Here is an 18,961-nt window from a genome sequence, read left to right on the forward strand (position 1 = left end):
CTGGCTACTAGTAGGCAGGTGATCCTAAGGTGTCAGGAATATGGGGGAGTTGTAGTCTGGCACCCTGTTACCAAAAAGGAAGACCACTGCTGATTCCAATTGTATTTTAAGCAAGAAGTGACTAAGGGAGGGGATTGAATGCTTCTTCACCATAGAAGTTCAGTTGAGTCTATAGTTAGGAATTGAAGTTTCAGAGTGAATGCTTACTCCTGAGCCTTATAATATTTGATCAGGGATCCTTTACACCTGAAGGATAACTCTGGCTGAATGTAAAAGGGAGATTGCATGGCTGCATGCTTAATTTTATTTTTCTGTAAAAGTTGGGTATTGGTTGGTTTTTCAGGGTCTCTTGTTTTGGCCTTAAATCAACTCTTGCTTAGCTAAGAATCATCACTATCCCATGCTAGTAGACAAAATTATTGGAATGTTTATTTAAACAAAATTTTGTTATTCTATAACTTTTCCCAGCCACTGACTTTTAATGTGTAACTTTATACATATCTGTCTGCTGCAAATTATTTCGACAATAGTGTCTCTTGTCAAATTTTAACTTGAGAGAGATTGAAAAATACCTATAAAATAAATCATTTTATGTTTATACATTACTTTATTTGGAAGGAACTGGAGAATTTGTGTGTTATGTTGGAACATTATAAATCTGTTCATATTGATCAACACCATTAAAAACAAATTCTTTGAATTGATGTACAAACATAATTAAATGTGAAAAGGCAGGCAGTTTGGCATAGTGGTTAAGGCTTTGGACTTGAAACGCTGAAGTTATGGGTTCAATATTGCTATTGATACTGTGTGACCCTGGACAAGTCACCCGCATGTGCACCAATTGGAAAAACAAAAAGAAATGTAACCAGTTGTATCTCAAATGTTGTAAGTCGCTTTGGATAAAGGCGTCAGCCAAATAGATGAATCTAAATGTAAATGAAAAGATATCCTTGGCGGATTTGGACAAGGTAGATATTTTTTTACCATTGCATAAATATCAAAGGTCTGAATCTCTAATGTGTCTTTTTACTACCATACAATACCATACAATTATTGACATTTGGTGCAACAATTTTTGTTCATTGTGTGCTCCGTGTTAAAACGTTGTCCAGTTATGCTGTATCATTCTGTTTTCTGAAACCATAAACAAATATAATTGACCTTTTAGTTGCAAGTTAACTTTCATTTCTGCATATATTTATTAATTATAAAATTTTATGTTCCTTGGGCAGTCCCTGATATGAGGGGACAAGCTAGTGTTACTGCTAAGCTTTTGAGAGTTTTATAAATGTTGATTATGTCATTATATGTTACAGATTAATTTATAATCTTGTTGAGTTCTATGACTTAAAGCTGTCTTTGTAGCTTCTCCAGTGTTTAAAATAACATTTTACCCATTCTGAATTAAATGAAGGGAAGTCTGAATCACTGTCACTTTCTTTTTACTCAGAGGATGCATTTAAGTCCCTTGATGTGTCAATTCCATTGACTAATTTGGACTCTGCAGCTACACCAATGCCATCTCTAAGCATAACCAGTGACAGAAGGTATGCTTTTCAGAAATGCATTTATTAGCTGTCCTGTGGAAGATGTAGTCATTTAGGAAACTTTTAGTCCACAAGTTAGATAGTAATCCAGATGTGTACATTTGTGTTTTCAAATAGGCTTAAAATATATTGTCACTAAACAGATTTATGTTTTATTTAGAAAATGTTTAAAAAAATATTTTTTCTAGCTGTAGTATTAACTAGTGTTGATTTGGCTAAATTTGCAAAAGTGTTCACTAGTGATCTTCTTCATTGAATATTTTCCTGCAACGTTGCAGTGTGGTAGCATAGGCAAACATTTTTTTCCCAGCGCCTCATGATGTTTTTACGAGTCCAGCATGACATCACAGAGCTGTAGCAACCATGCTTAGAACCCTCATGAATGCCTACTGTAACATAGTTTGCTGTCTGCTTCTGGCATGAGTGATGTCAAGACACAATAAAAAAAAAAAAAAACCTTGCAGTATTTTCATTTGAGGGGTACATTAGGGGTACATAATGAATACTGCCATCAGATATACAACACTTTTTCCTATGCACTGGCAGCACCGCATGGCTAATTTGCATGCAATTTCTAAATGGCTATGGTTGTCTACTGGGCTTTGCAAACCTGGTAGTCCAGGTAAGCTTTCTGATAGCCCAGTTTTATATATGGGGTTTAGGGTTACTTGCAACTTTTTACAGAAGTGCTTGCCAAATATATGATTTTTAATGGATCATGTAATGTTGATGTGTGGTCTTTTTCAAATAACCTCAAAAATATTTTATCAAAAATGAACCAAAATTAATACTGTATTCTCAAATTTTACTTTCAGATCTAATTTAGATACAGCCAATTAATTTCACACTTAAAAACATCATCAGTTTGACCTTTTGGGTTATTCCGAGATGCAATGTGTCCTTTATGGTGCCATACATCTTAAGTTGACCCTAGCCAGTGATTTATGTACAATATACAGCTGCATTAATATTTGCTACACTTAGTTCATTAAGAGGGTCCTCATATTAGTAAAGTTGAGGCTTAGGACTGAAAAAGCATATTCAATTTTTGGGCTAATAAGAAGGACCATTTTCACAACCTCCAGTATGTGTACCTGTTAGGAGTCTAGAGTACATACCAGTTAATGGTGAGCATCTTATTTTTTTTATTATGAGATTCCTTTCTGCGACTGCATGGGCAAGATTTGTTTGCAATGGAGTATAGCCCTCTCATTTTGAAAGGTCCATTTCCTAAGGCAAAACACTTTAAAATTAGCGACAGGAGCACTGTTGGAACATTCAACCCATCACGTGATCAACAAGCTGCTGAATATTTTAAATAATTTTTTGTTGGCAGTAGCAAGCCCTTTCAGTTGAAGTTACCTGCTGCATCAGTGTACATTTTTATTTACAAGTTATATATTTAATTAAATGATTCCACACTACATCAGAATTTGTTAGATACTGCAGGCTGACTAGTATAGAAAATAGTCTAATATGACTGTACTTTCTCACCATCTCAATCTTAAAATTAGTTTTGCTTGAAAACAAAGGACCACTTTTATACTGTATGTAGTTTCTTCATGCTCTCTCCATAGCCCAGTCCTTTTTGACTTGGCTGTGATACTGTCTCCTCTCTGCATTCAGCGCTACTTTGTGGAATACCCTCCATATTTAATCCACTAAAAACATTTTTCCAGTATTTGAAAAGTTATTTTTTATTTATTTTGGTCATAAGGCTGCTTATAATTGTTTCCTTTCTCTTATAACTGGTATTGAAGCAGTAGCAGAACGATTTTCCTTATCCTCTCCTTTTTTTTTTTTCCTTTTTTTTTTTTAATCCATAACAAAATATGTGTTAATTATTACTTTATATCAAGGTAAAAGAAGAGAGGCTATAGTTAACTTTTGTCATTCTTGCTGTCGTGGCCTCAGTTGCTTTACAGCACCCCTGCATTTAATGGCAAAGGGAGTGTGTACAATAAAACAGCACTGAGTCTTCTCCTATAACATCTTATAAGGTTGGAGAGACCATAGAGCAGGCAACCTAAGCCCATCCCCCTTTACAAAATCTCTCCAGATCATCCAGGGTCCTAGGTTCAGAGACTGAGGTAGCCATTGCAGAAGTTTGATTTTTGAATTCCTTTAACCATTTTTGTGTTTATTTTGACATATGCTTTGGATCATTGTAATGCTTTAAGATCCAAAGACGACCTCATTTTGTTTTCGTGATAGAGGCAGCCAGATATAAATTTAAAAACTACTTGTGTTTAACTGTGTCCATGAGGCAATATATGCCAATATTTCTGGGCTTATAACTGAAGCTGGTGAGTTTAAATTGACTGTGTATGAGTGGCAATGTGTGAATAAGTGGGCACTGTTGATGGGCTGGCACACCACTTGCAGGCCTGATTCCTGCAGTGCGCCCACCACTTCCAGAATATGCTCTTGCTCCCCGTGGCCCTTAAATGGATTCCACGAGCTTCAGAATGTTACGTTAAGCCTATTTTAACTCTTCGACACTGAGTGAAATTAACTGGTGAGATTTGGCCTTTTTTATTATTACTAGTGTGAGCGTATGATTTATGTGATGGAATTTCCATGTGGAAATCATATTCTCATTTTGCGTTTCCATGTTCCTAGCTAACAATGTCTGAGAGATCATCCAGAAGTTAAAGATGAGCTCTATGAAGTAACAATAATAGTGGAACTTTATGAGACTTTTATTTTCTTTTATTGTATTTCCATTTTTTACCACTAGTTTTCTGGAGTTTACAGTAGTATTTGCTCTGTTTTTATTTAGAGCTATTTAGAGCATAAACCTTTTATTTAACTGTATGAATACTCCAGTGAGTCTGTTCATAGCTTGCAGTGTCAGTGTCTGATTGCTCTGCTCGTTTGATTCCAAAATCTTAACCATTGCATTTGTCTGATGTCGGCAGATATGCTTTCTGTTTTATCCAAAATGTAAAATCTGCAATTTTTAAGTAAGACATTAAATAATGCCATACTATTTTATTTATTATTCTCTGGCACACTTTGCATTGCTTTAGATGTTGTTCTGTCAAAATCATAATTCATTATGATAACCAAACTATATGTTGCCTTCATGACCTTTAATCTTAACAGGTCTCAAAACCCCAAGTTCAAACCGTTAGAGGGAAGTAGTGTGCTACTAGGTTACCTTTTAAAAATGTTATCTTTATGTCTGAAATGATAAGCTGGTGAGCACTTCTCATCAGGTCTTCTTTTATTTTTTTATAATGCAGCACAAGGCCTGCTAGCAGTCTAACTAAGAGCCACTCTCCAAATTTCTCTGTAGAAGATGGAAGAGCACCACTTGGCACAAAGGTAAGTGCTTCATAAAGGAAGAAGAAAAAATAACTAAAGGAGCAGAAACTAATTGAAATGAAATGCTAAATAGTTTATTATAGGGCACATCAGCAATTGGTGTTCTTGTGCTGATAGATGATATGTATTTGGGCAGTTAACACAGTACTCCTTTGACAGGTTATACCTAATGTTTGTGATGTACTTGTTAGGCTGCAGCTGATTGCTGCATAGTCATGTTTTTGTACCATACACAAGGACATAGCAGTGTTATAGGAAGCGAGAGAAGAGTCAACTGGAAGGAGGACTGAAAATCAGCCTCAAAAATGTGTTCCTTTTTTCTGATGCCAATTTATCCATTACAGGCCCACAAAAATAATTTAAAATTGCGAAAGAAAGCAATAAAAATGCCACAGCAGAGTGGGAATGCGGCTAGATCTGCTAGGATCTAGACTGCATGGATTTCCCTATTTTATCTTATAGGCATGCTTTTTATGTTATAACCCCATTTTCTAAAAGTGTGTAAAATTTAAATAAAAACATAATGTGATGATTTGCAAATCATTTAAACCCATATTTACTTGAAAATAGTACAAAGACACAGATGTGCGATGGCTGTGATCGTCAAGCCATCTGGCAGCACTGCATGCAAAGCAGACACAACACTGTAGTGGGCTAAGAACACTTCTGAAAAATATTTTCTGTGTGAACTATAGCTCATTGCTGCATCCACAAATGTAAGTGAGAGTTCTGCCATTCAAAGTTATAATAGCAACAGTTTGGAAAAATAATAATAAAAATAAAAAATAAAAAAAAACAATGCTTGTAAACTCAATAACCTTCTCCATTGCACACCAAGATAAATTGGCTTCTATCTGTGATCAACTGTAATCATTTTGATTATCATAAAAACAGCTATTCCTGAAGCATTCCAGTGCTTGGTAGTGCAACTGAAAGCAAACAGTTGACTATGGGTGGCAAGACACTTTCAAAAGATCTTAGGGGTAAAGTTATGGACAGGCAATGGATACAAAAAGATTTCAAGAGCTGTATCAATCCCTAGGAGCACAGTAAAGTGTATAATTAAGAAGTTGAAAGTGTTTGGTACTACTAGGACCCTCCCCGAATCGGTCCGTCCTTCCAAACTGGATGGAAGAACAATACTGGTCAGAGATGCTACCAAGAGGCCAATGGCAACTTTGAAGGAGTTATGGGACTTTATGGCAAAGAGTACTCATCGCGTACATGTGACAACAATATCATAAGCACTCTATAAATATGTGGTTTGCTTATTATACAGGAGAGTTGCAAAAAAAAAAAAAAAGCCATTTCTCAAGAAAGGCCACATTAAGTCTTGTTTGAGCTTTGCTAAAACGCACCTTGAAGATTCTGAGGCCAAGTGTAAAAAAAGTGTTTTGCTTTCCTTTATCAATTCACACTATCAGTTTTTTATTTATTAGTTTTCCGAACTGTTGGTGTTATATTTTTGACTTGGATATTATAGGTTGAATCGAGGAAATAAAGCTGAAAAAAGTTATTTTTGTGTGTGTTTTCATTTTAGACTGTACAGCAACAAAATGTGAATATTTTCAAAGGGGGTGATTCTTTTCTATACCCATTGTATACACATGAAACAGCACCACCTTTTCTGGGCCCAAGCTCTTTTAAGATTGACTGAGAAGAAGTGGAAAACTGTCCTGTAGTTTGAGGAAAAAAATGTAAAATTTTTTATGGAAATCATGGTGACTGCGTCCTTCACGCTGAAGAGGAGGGGCACCATATATGATGACAAAGGAGTCCCCCGAACTGTTGAGAGGTTGAAATCCTGTATCGGGCAAAAATGGGACAACATTTCACTTTCAAAACCCTGGCAATTGGTCTCCTCACTTCCCAAACTTATATAGAGTGTTGTTAAAAGATGAGGTGATGCCACACAGTGGTAAACCTGCTCCTATTCCAACTTTTTTTGAAACATGTGGCTGGCATCAAATTCAAAATGAGAAATATGTTTTTCAAAAAACAATATTATTCCTGTTTCAGCATTTGATATTTTGTCTTTGTACTATTTTCAGTTAAATATAAGGTTAAATGATTTGCATTAAATTCTTTTTATTTACATTTTCCACAGCGTACCAACTTTTTTTTGGTAAAAACAGGGTTGTACTTGATAATTATTAATTGGACCTGGGTGCATAACTGGAAGCTTGTTAAAATAAATTTCCCATAGTTCTAATAAATATTTTTCACACAAAGAGAAATTCAGCATTTTTTTTTTTTTTTTTTTTTTAGAGATTACAGTAAGTGAATCAGAGCTAATTAACGTGATGGCAAAGTCAGTGCTTTCTTAAGTACAATTTCGTAATTTTCTATGCTCTTCTGCTTGCAGGTGGAAAAGTTAAAAGGAGGGCCGTGGTTTGCATTATCTGCACACATTGAATAAACTCGACTGGGCTTGGCTCGTGTTCTCCTGGCCTGTTAAAACAACATCCATTTAGAAGGATGTCTATGGACACAGAGGCTCTTCTGGTGGATTTATTAAAAAAAACAGCAGCACATGCATCAAAAAGGGGTAAAAAAAAGAAAGTTTTTCTTGCAAGCTGTTAAATATTTTTAGCTCTCTGGATGGGTATTTTTCTTAATTAAATGTTATCAAAATGTATAAATAAAGATTTTATAAGAAGAAGGCTTAGTACTATTTTTGTGCATTGTGCTTTGATATTAAGATTTGAAATGTTATGCACAGCAACCAATGTCTGATTTGTATTTCATGTAACGTCAGTTGTGCCTTGTAGCTCTCCTTAAGCTTTGGATAAGTGTGTAGGTGAAAAGTGGATGTTGATGATGTTGTGAAAGCACTGTTGTTGCATCTTCCTACCACAGTAACGCCATGGTGACTCAAATATTCAGAAAGGGTAAATTTAGTGTAACAATAGCAAATAGGCAAAAAAATAAAGTACGAAGGCACTATAGGCCTGACCAATACATGCTTTCGGGCGTTGCACAGGCAGCAGCCTTTCACAGCAATTTTGTGTTAACTCAGTTTTTCTTTTTGTTCACTTTGTTTTTAAACTTATTTTACTAGTTACTAGTGTTGATTAACATAAGATTATTTTCTGGTCAGTTGCTTGATTTTAAATATGCCAATGATCTCCTGTAGTCACTGCAAGCCCAAGTGCCGGCTCATCTCAGATGCCTTTTCAATGATGAATCATTCTGGCTCAGGAGTTGTAATATATGGTGACTTTAACCATGTAACTTTGGAAGGAACAATGTGACAAACTTCCATCAGTATGTGTCGTATTTCACTTGAGAAAACAATAAGCTGGACCTGCTCTATTCAGAAGTTGAAGATGCCTTTGTCCTCAATAGTGTTTTGTTTACCCCAGAAAAAAAAAATTAGCTAAAAGCACAAGAAAAAATGTAACAGAAACATGTAAATACCAAAAATCAACGAACACAACAGAAAAGGTATGTCTAGTGACCACTGCTATACTGATGCAGATTTAGTACACATCCTTCACATCTGTGATAAGTTTTGTGACAGTCACCGACAAAGAGCCTGATATCACAATTGGGACAGTGTGTTTCCTTGCACACTTTTCTTATGCTTCCTCCTGTTGTGTGCACATGAGAGTGTACAATGTCAGTGTCTTACCTGCACTTTTGATGCACCCCTTGTGTTGTCAGGCTATCATTTCAAGGCTTCATGACTTCCACGTTTTCCCTGACACAGACATTGACAGCTGCCACATTATGAACACTACTTAAAGGGCACTGTTGTCATTGCACTTAATCACAGCAATTTTGCCTTGTTGTCAATGCAGCTACTGTCACACCACGGTTGAAGCTTCATGTCGGTCATACAGTGCCATATTATGGATCAGTGTCAGTTTTTGATGACCAATTCACATTGTCATCACAATCACTTGATCTGAGCAACAGTTCAGTTTTCATTCACTCTAAAACTGCATTTACAGTTTTTCGTTGGTCATTGTGTTTTTTATTGAAAGTTCCACAACTTTCATGAATACTGAAGAGCTACTATAGAGTCACCATAAAGTGTCAGAATGCATTGAAATATTAATGATTTTTGTAGCATGGTGTTATTTCATGAACTAGATTTTAGCTGCACTCAGGCATTTCAGGTGTCAGTGATATGGAAATCCTTGAGATGAGATCCAATAATTTAAGTTTAGCAATACTATAGGGAACTGTCCGCACTTGCGTCCATAATTTAAAGTTTCTAATGACTGCATATTTGGTGTCTTTGAGTCAGAACAGGCTTCAAGGTCAGGCTGTATGTTGGCTGCCAACTTATTTAGCTTGCATGTGATTTACTGTTGGTGGATCTGGACCACCAGATGGTCAGGAGAGTTATTACAAATGATGTACTGCTCCATATGCACAAATGAGTAAATTACCCTTAACAAATTTCCACCTCTGTCTCCGTGTTCTTGATGAAGTCATTTTAAAATAACAGTCTTGATCCATTGTACTAATTCCCTTCATAGTTTTAAACACTTCAATCATGTCACCTTTTAATCTTTTTTTGCTTATACTAAAAAGGTTCAGCTCTTCTAATCTTTCTTCATAATTCCTCCCCTGTAGCCCTGGAATGAGCCTAGACGCTCTTCTCTGGACCTGTTCTAGCACTGCTATATCCTTTTTGCAGTCTGCAGACCAAAACTGCACACAGTACTCCAGATGAGGCCTCACCATTGCATTATAAATCTTGAGTGTAACCTCCTTGGACTTGCACTCCACACATCGTGCTATGTGACCTAACATTCTGTTAGCCTTCTTAATGGCCTCTGAACACTGTCTGGCAGTTGATAATGTTGAGTTCACTGACTCCTAAAGTCTTTACATAAGGCATACTTTTGATTTTCAGTCCTCCCATTGTGTATTCAAACCTAACATTTTTACTTCCTACATGTAATACTTTACATTTACTGACATTAAACTTCATCTGCCACAAGTCTGACCAAGCCTGTATGCTGTCTGAGTCTCCCTGTAATGATTTAATGGATTCCAAATTATTTGTCAATCCACTTATTTTGGTATCATCTGCAAACTTAACCAGCTTGTTACTTATATTCATATCCAAATCATTTATATATTAAAAATAGAAGCAGCCCTAGCGCTGACTCCTGAGGTACATCACTCTTAACATCGGCCAATTCTGATAAAGTTCTTCGCATCATCACCCTCTGCTCCCTGTGTCAGAGCCAATTCTGTACTCATCTACAAACATCACCCTGAACTCCCACTTCTTTTAGTTTGATGCCCAACTTTTCATGTGGCGCCTTATCTAATGTTTTCTGAAAGTCAAGATAGATAATATCATATGCTCCACTTTAATCGTATCCTTTTGTTGTTTCCTTATAGAATTCAAGCATGTTAGTAAAACATGACCTTCCTCTTCAGAAACCCATGCTGACTGTTCAGAAAAACCCCTGGACTTGCCATGTGCTGGTCATCCTCAATAATTCCTTCCGTTAATTTACTTGTGATGCCGATTACTCTTAATGGCTCATAGTTGCTTGGATCTGCCCAGTCACCCTTTTCATATCATGGGATAATATTTTCTGGTCCTTCAGAATCTCCCCAGTGCACAGTGACTTCCTAAAAATATGCGTCAAGGGTGCATATGTGTACTCACTGACCTCCTTAAAAGCTTATTCAAGTAGTTAAAGTCCCCCATGACTATAACATCCCCCTGTAAATTTGCCTTTTTGATAGTACTAAAAAGATGTGCATTGAAATTACTGTCTGCATTGGGGGGCCTGTAACACACTCCTGAAATGAGATCTTTTCTCCTAATGCTTTGTAGACAAATCCAGACATCCTCACTAAGATGACGCTAATCGTCCAGTTGATGAGGACTTTTCTGTTCTGTCTATCCTTCCTAAAAATGTGTATCCCTCTTATGTTATACTCCTCCCTATCGTTGTTCAATAGCCAGGTTTCTGTTACTGCTATATTAAGTGCTTCAACTCACTTGTTTTATTTTTGATAATTCTAGCATTAAGGCAAGCAAGTTTAAATGTGTTACTTATTTTACTTTTGCATTTAAACATTGGGTTAGAGTTTACATAACTATAACTTTTTGTTTTTGCACTATTGTTTGTTCCTTCATGTATAGCTCTGAACCTGGCTTGTCCTAAACTCCCCTCCAGTTTCCCTAGTTATATTAGACAGAAGAAACAGAATCATTAAAATCCCAAAACCAAACAATCTGCTTTCTTTTTAATAAATTAGTTGAAATGAAATCCAGCAGTCAGATGACTGCCCACCCCGCTCTAGAATATGCCGCTCAAGAGGTTTTGGTGCAGCCTCTACAGTGCACACTGACCCAGTCTAGTCTAGTCAGGTGTAAAGGGGGTGGCAGGCAGGGAACAGCAGCCGTCCGAATAGCCGATGACCTCCGAGTGACCACTAAAGGACAGGCCAGTCTACTCAAGAGGAGCTTTTTTCTGGTTTCTTGCCCTTACGTGCTGCTTTTAATTCTGTAATTAAGACTCTTTTGTTGGAAATGCCAGAGAAGATGACAATGTCTGAGTCTGTATTTGAAGAGTGCCTTTCATACTGCGTGTGTAATGATAGTAATAATAATAATAAAAAAAAAAGGAATTGACCAGCCCAAAATGAAACTGTTTGCTTTTTCTGGAAGTCACACTAATATGGTTTAGAAGTATTGATTCAATATTTCTGAACCTTCAGTCAATTAAAAGGGCAAATGAAAAGTTTGAGTACACTGGGAGAACCACCCTTTCATGGACATTACCCTGAAAGTCTACAATGTGTTGTAGCAAGTTATGGTCACCATGCTGCACAAATGTCATTGCAGTGCTGAGCATGGCGTCTCACTTATTATTAGTTGGACTTTACTGAAAAACTTCCAGCTTGCTCTGCTTGTCTTTTTCCATTAATTGAGTTTTCAACAGTCAGATTTAAAATACTCATTTCAAGAAATGCAATACTTTAATAAAGTTTATTCAAAGGCAGAAGGATTTGAAAATTATATTTGCTTATACACAGTTGTAAAAAAAAAAAACAAAATACAGAACACAAAAGAGATGAGATAAATGCACAGCCCGGAATCTGCTTTTGTAAGCCTTTTTGAGGTTTTCTGGTTTTCCCTGATTTAGTTTTAGTTTACTTTGGTTTAGTTACCTGAGTTACACGATTCCACAAGCTTTTCATGGTGTTAGTCTCATGTCTGATACCCCACATGACCCAACCAGTGACTTCTCTTACTCAGGTCCACAACTATGGCTGACAGAGATTTAAGTCCTGTTTGTTGTGTGAGAGAGAGAGAGAGACAGAGACTCACTGGCTTTCTACTTTGGTAATTTAAACTCAGAATCATGTAAAAGTTACAACTTTACCTGATCCTATTATTACTAATTCATCCTTGTTTCATGGGTAACAACTGAACACAAGAAAGGAATGCTAAGGCAGTTTACTGGTCTGGATTCATCTTGGCAAAGACCGATAGAGCAGTTAACGTCGCTCACACTTTCAATGCAGCGTCTGGTGCTTTAGGCAAAGTTGGATTCCACTTGGCATAGTTAAGGTGTTGAAATGCCCTTCTTGAAGAGAGACCTCACTTCCTTTTTTCAGCCCGGATCTCTGGCATAGTGCTGCAGATTAGAGGTAATTGAGGACTGGACACGGAGAGCAAAGGACAGACAAGATGACTGCTAGTATGTTAAGGGTCTGATGTGTTCTGGTTGACTGGATCACAGTTCAATTCCAGGCCTGGCCAAAGTCCACCTGTGTAAAACTCACACGCCTCAGTATACCCCATCAGAGCTGACAAAGGGTCAGCTTATAGCCATAATGGCCAAACCATCATTGTTTGTGATTTCTCACACTGGTGATGTCTACCATGATGTCAATGTCATGTTGTAAATGCAGCAGTTACCAGATGGGAGAGCAATGAAAGTCTACACGCTCTTTCCTTCTGGCATACGGTACAGGCCCACTGACTCTCTCAGCAGTTGATTTGGGGGCAGTAAATCAGAATTAATATATGTAGTAACATAAAAACACACACACAATATATATATATATATATATATATATATATATATACACACACATCTATATACAGTAACTGTCTAAAAAAACATAAGTCATTTGGATGACTGTTTGCTAATCACACAAAAAGCAGCAGAACAAAATTTTGCATGTGCCTTGCCTTTGGTCCAAACTTAAAAGGCAGGCTAATTGTCGTAGTGGGAAAAGGGATTACAATGGGGGCGGCAGCTCAAAAACCAGTGCCAACAAAGAAGGCAGGATCAGGCAGCAGGAGTGCAACTGGGCATGAGGTGAGGCTGGCATTGGCAAGCATAGGTGCTGCATCACTCAAAGCACGATCTCAAAGACCACAGGTGCATACAGGGTTTTCTTCTCAATTAGTCTTGACAATAGTTTCATTGTCTTGCTGGATTACAGTTTTTGGCTGAGTATGTCTTTTTGTCTCATGATGGGTGGTGTTTACCCACATTGAGTGTGTATATCTATATATTTACACGCACATACATACACTATATGTTTATATATACATAAACACACGTATATAGGTACACACACAGAGATGGGCCTAAGGTTACAAAAGCGTTCTATTACTGCCAACGTTAAACCCGATTTTGTATGTAACGCATAACTTGCAGTGATAATGTCTATCATTGGAAATACAGGTAAAATTCAGGTACAACAAATACCTTTACAACAAAGTTTTCATTCCAACAAAGTATTTTTAAGGTCCCGATAGTTTCTCCATGTGATACGAGTCTATAGAAATCTTGTTACTACGAAGTACATTCAGCAGGTACTTCCATTACAGCGAAGTGCCCAAAAGACCTTGAAATGCCTGAATGAATCATCCACAGAGCAGTTAGTCCTGTGGTCGCAGCTCACTTATGCACAACGATCCGCTAACAGAAACATTGTAAAAAAAAGTTCTTTCTTCGAACTTTCCTCGTTCTGTTTTTTTTTTTTTTTTTTGCTGTTTTCGTTGGTTTTCAGTGATACCTTTTGCTTGTTGCTCATCAACATTTGAAAAACATCCATTGGAATTTATCTCATTGTCACCCTCCTATAGTAACGGCAGACACAAAAAAATAACAGTTCATATTAGAAAAAAAAAACCTTTCGATTGCGGCAAAAAGACGTTGCCAGTGAATTTGGAAATTCGCCATCGACACTGTCAACTTTCTTGAAAGACCCAGCAAAAAAAGAAGAAAAATCTTTGGTTGCAAATGTATGCAAACTGCTGCATTTGAAGACGTCGAAAAAAGCAATTTTTATGTGGTTCAGTGATGCTTGTTCAAGAAACATTCCTATTAGTGTGCCACTCATTCAAGAAAAAGCAAAGTCACTGTTGTGAGGTTTCTAAACTCTCTTTGGACCTCCACCAAGTGGACAACACACCGAAGAGCGATCACCGTGTCTGTGGAAGACAGTTTATCCATTGCTGGAGCAACAGCAGGCTCACAGCTCTGATGCTGCTCGGCCCTGAAGCAAATAGACGGAAAAGATCTCGACGGGTGATGCAAGGAACATTATATATGCAGGGAACAGGATTACTTGGCCACAACCCTGTCTGATTGCTGTGTCTGTGTATAGGACAGTGGCAGATTCTGCTACAATAAATAACTACTGTTCCTGTTTCAAGCTGAATAAAGCTGGTTTTGCTAAAGTACTGAGACTCAGCCTCATGTTTAGGGGTGCAAGACAGGGACTTATAGCACGACCACGATCTTTTAGGATTAGCTGCTGTGGTGCCTCACTGCACCGCTGTGAGCCTGCTGTTGCCCTGCCCAGGCAATGGACAAACAATCTTCCACAGACGCGGCAATCACACTTTGGGACACACTTCAGCATGACATTCCTGTTGGCTGTGGGGGGGATATGGGGGGATCCCAAAAGGGTTCAGAAACCTCACAATATGAAGAAGAAGAAAAAAAAGGATGATTTGGCATCTGATTGATAACTGTGTTGCCCACAACATGCTTCCGCATTTAGACAATGTTCGCATTGAATTCCTTCCACTCAATTGCATGGCAGTGCTTCAGCCATTGGATTTGAGCATCATTCACACCCTGAATGTGTATTATTGCAAGGAAATGCTGAGAAAAATTCTCGTCAGCATAACTTGTAGACAGGAGAAGATTAACGTGAAAGAAGCTATTGAAATGATTGCAAATGCCTGGACACAAGTTAAAGAAAGCACTATAGCAACAAACACAGAATCTCATTACAACAAAATATTTTTTAGGTCCCTTGCAGTTCGTTGTAACGGAATTTTACCTGTATCACCAAAAATGAATAATGCTTTATTACTTTACAGAAAAAATGTCGTAAACTTAATGACAGTGAAGCAATGTTACTGTACTTTTCTGTAAATCACAAAACTTAATTTAAACTGAACCATGGCTCTGTAGAGTACACGGACCTTATACCTAAACATCCTGCTGTTTTTGATAATGACTCCGTACCTCATGCAGTTGGAAAACACGCAGTGACAGCACTGAATCAACCACTGAACTGGTGATTGATTCCATATTTTGTCTTTTTCTGTGCATATTTGTATCTGAGGTACTGCTGTAACAGAGCCCATCATAATTTATAACCCACCAGTATGTATATATAAGTAAATGCTAGTAAATATATGTATTTAGTATAGATATATTTTGCATGATATATACAGTATATGTATACTGTATATACACACATACATACAGTACTGTATATAATTTTCTGTGTGTGTGTGTTTTTATTGAAATTGTATTTTATCAGCTGTTCCCAGGCAAGTAAGGACTTCATCATACTGAGTATTCAACAATAAACTTGAACTTCCAATACAGGTCACAAGAAAGCCTCGGTTCTGCTCAGCTAACTAAACCTTTTCTCAACATTGTCGTCTCTAGCTTGCAGTCTGAATAGAGGAACGGGGGGAAAAATAAATGACGTCTTCACCACTAAAGCAGGATCTGTATCTGCATCTGATGTGTTTTTTTGCAGGGAAGAGCAACTGCAAGTACCCTTGGGAGGATAATGCATATCCCACTCTGAGGAGACTATGGGAGGATGTCAGGTGGGACTCCAGAAATGTGAGAGATGAGAACTCTGAACTGTGCGCTGGGGACTCCAGTGGTTAAGAGCATTTAAGACCAGGAGGCAAAGCATCATGCAGAGTTGTGTTAAGTGACAAAGACTTCATCAAAAGGGGTGAATGAGATATTCAGGCTGCGTAGCTATCATTCTAGCAGTTCAGCTCAAGAAATTGATTGATTTTATTTGAAAACATTTAAATGTTTTTCTCCATCGAGTGTCTGCAGAGGGAAAAATGTTTATAATGACTTTGAATCACAGCTACTTTTCTATATGCAAGTACCAGTACATTCCCATCAGATGCATATTTTCTTCTAAAAATAAATATGTGCATATATAATGACTTTCAAGATAAATTCATCAGATAGTAAACAATAAGACTCCGACATAAATACAAAGTACATGTAAAATGGATTCTTCATTCAAGAGGTTGTCTGTGTTTGCAAGTATTTCAGTTTTAACGTTTTGAGGTTTGCTATACGGGGCCCGAGAAATATTTCAGTTTCACTTCACTAATTTCACTCTTGTTTAAAGTGCCCTGACTTGTTCTGAAACCAGGTAATGATGCGCATACCCATGTCAGGCCCACAATGTGCCAATGAGGCAGCATGGGAAGTACCTCTACCAGAAAGAAATTTCATTATACGATCTGTGTTCTTTTGAACAGCATTGGCATAACAGGAGCAAACTGGAGCAACTTTTCAACAAACAGCCAAAAATGTCAGAGTAGACCCCCACTTCCCACACATATACCCTCACCAGAGCAGGTTCAATTGAATTGCGATGGACCAGAAGCACAAAACAGTGCCTTCTGAAACTGAACTTGAGTGACCACTGAGAAAAGTGTCTGGCTCAACTGAATATTGCAAAAAGTGGCCACGAACCTGCTTGGTATGGCACGATAGACCTTGGTGGCAGTCAAATTAAAACACTGCTAAAATTATGTCAAGTGTTTCAGAGCTGGAATGGTCCGATCTGCTTTCCCAAGAGTTAAGCACCAGCAGCACTCAGGTTTAGAATGATTTGTGGTGACACTATCTTGTGAAAGCAGTCTTCTCCCATAATTCATAGCACCTGTGCATTCTTTTGTGCCATGGCAGCAATGCTGCCATTCTTGTAGATAAACCTGATTTCACAATTGGCATCACTAGACTGAATGAAAAAGCAGCAGCCTGCCTCAGTGACCTGGGCCCCATGACTCTGGCTTAGGGACTGCAGTTGTTCTTTCAGTCCTCCTTGACTTTCGTCTCTCAGCCACACCAGTCCTCCCTTTGCCAACAGCACTCTGCCCCCGAGTGCTTTCAGCTCCACCACTGCTGTCTCTGGCAGTCCACGTATTCGGAACGCTGCCGGCCTCCTGCAGGTGAAGAGTTTGTCATCCTGATAGCCACGACAGTGAAGCTTTACAATAAAGGAGGAGGATTTAGTTGTTGAAAACTCAAAGACTTCTTCAACCCCATTGTCAATGGTTACCGGATTGCGGATGCTGCAGACGCCTTGAAAGGAGTCTGAGCAGTCCTGCAGCCAAACCTCTTCAATAGCGAACTGGAAGATGTGCCGCTCACTGGTTTTCAAATACTCTGCCAGTCTGCACAGCGTGTTCCAGTGCAAATTTATTAGAGTGGGTACAGCCAGGACTGTGGGGCCGAAATCCAGAAGAGAAAGCAGCTGTAGTTTCACACCGGCGTCAAAGCACTGAGAGTCAAATGCTGGCTTGGACAGAAGAACCTGAATTTCTTGCATGAGGTCCGAGAGGTTAGTCGCAGTGATCTGTGCACCAGTTTCCCCTGGACAGACAGAGTACAGCAGGTTGGCAGCTAGAACACAGATGTCTCCATATTGGACAGTCCAGTCTACAGGATTCATCACAAATTTGCCTTTACTAGGTACCATCTTCTCATTGAACACCTTACGGATTTTTCTTGGGGGCAATCCAATAAAGTTGGTCACCCGGTGCAATTGCCGGGGTTTACACCGATGGACCTCCCCCAGCAGCACTCCATCAAACTGCACGCAATCCAGAAGAGGAAAAAGGTCTCGGACAAGCTGGGCTAGAAGTCGGACACGCTGCTGATAGCTCTCGATCGTTTTCTCGTTCCAGGAACATGCCAGCTCCTGAATCAGAGGGTGATCCACCACAATGTTCTCCTTCATGCACTTAAATATTGCCAGGGGATCTGTCCTGTCTACCTGAAAGCAGCACTCTTCGGCCTCCACAAAGCAGTCTAGTAGTATAAAGTGGAAAACTCGCTGCCACTGAGGCTCATTGTTCATTCCTCTTTCTGTATCGGCCATGATCATCTGGAGCAGAAGAAGTAGATGTTTTCCCCTTTCTGATAACATAAGCCCTAAGTAGGAAGAAAAAATACAAAATAAGAGGCACTCGCCAAAAAAAGAGAGTTTTCAAATAAAACAAAAAGCAACTCCATCTCTATACCCATCCTTCAATTGAGCTGGAAAAAGTGCAGCTGAAATACACCTCCACAGATTACTGAATTCAGCTACTGGGAAGTGGATTTCATATTCTCCACAGCCATAAGCCAGAATCAAATTACACAACTTCTAGTCAGAAGGGATGTCAAACTTGACGACTACACTTGTTGATCTCGTGGCCTGCGGATGTCAAATAACAAAACCTGTAGGAATCGCAAGGGAGGGTAAACTACACAACTGCTTTTCGACTTTCCAGCACTGGAACAGATTTCAAATGCATTATGACAGCTAATAACAGGCTGGCCGACTCTGACAGTGTTGTACAAATATTTTCAAGGTACAGCAAATTCAGCTGCTATCTCAGCTTTTTTTTGGTATTTTTCATTCTGTCATGGTGCATAAAACATGAAGAAACAGATTGAGACCGTCTTCTGTTTGCGAGGTCCAAAACCTGTGCTTCCCTCATTTCCTTGACGCTGCATTGCATGCATTGTACTGGTGGCAGAGTGCCCGGTGGTCATCAGCTCTCGCATACACACAGCCCA

At 38.5% G+C, this 18,961-nt stretch overlaps 2 protein-coding genes across 4 annotated transcripts in view; one reads left to right on the top strand and one right to left on the bottom strand.

Moving 5' to 3' along the window:
- spice1 (spindle and centriole associated protein 1) overlaps nucleotides 1-7,547 on the top strand; it is a 60,776-nt gene extending 53,229 nt beyond the window's left edge. For both annotated transcript variants that reach the window (XM_051927058.1, XM_051927057.1), the window contains 3 exons: nucleotides 1,454-1,550; nucleotides 4,799-4,880; nucleotides 7,246-7,547. In XM_051927058.1, coding sequence (XP_051783018.1) covers nucleotides 1,454-1,550; nucleotides 4,799-4,880; nucleotides 7,246-7,299 — 233 coding nt within the window. In that variant the 3' untranslated portion in view covers nucleotides 7,300-7,547. The remainder of the gene's footprint in view (nucleotides 1-1,453; nucleotides 1,551-4,798; nucleotides 4,881-7,245) is intronic.
- Nucleotides 7,548-11,824: 4,277 nt separating this feature from the next.
- The window catches only part of LOC114650671 (uncharacterized), a 33,823-nt gene continuing 26,686 nt past the window's right edge, over nucleotides 11,825-18,961 (bottom strand). For both annotated transcript variants that reach the window (XM_051927060.1, XM_051927059.1), the window contains exon 10: nucleotides 11,825-18,331. In XM_051927060.1, coding sequence (XP_051783020.1) covers nucleotides 17,049-18,331 — 1,283 coding nt within the window. In that variant the 3' untranslated portion in view covers nucleotides 11,825-17,048. The remainder of the gene's footprint in view (nucleotides 18,332-18,961) is intronic.

The sequence above is a fragment of the Erpetoichthys calabaricus genome, chromosome 4 (genome assembly GCF_900747795.2).
Source record: "Erpetoichthys calabaricus chromosome 4, fErpCal1.3, whole genome shotgun sequence".
NCBI lineage: Eukaryota > Metazoa > Chordata > Cladistia > Polypteriformes > Polypteridae > Erpetoichthys > Erpetoichthys calabaricus.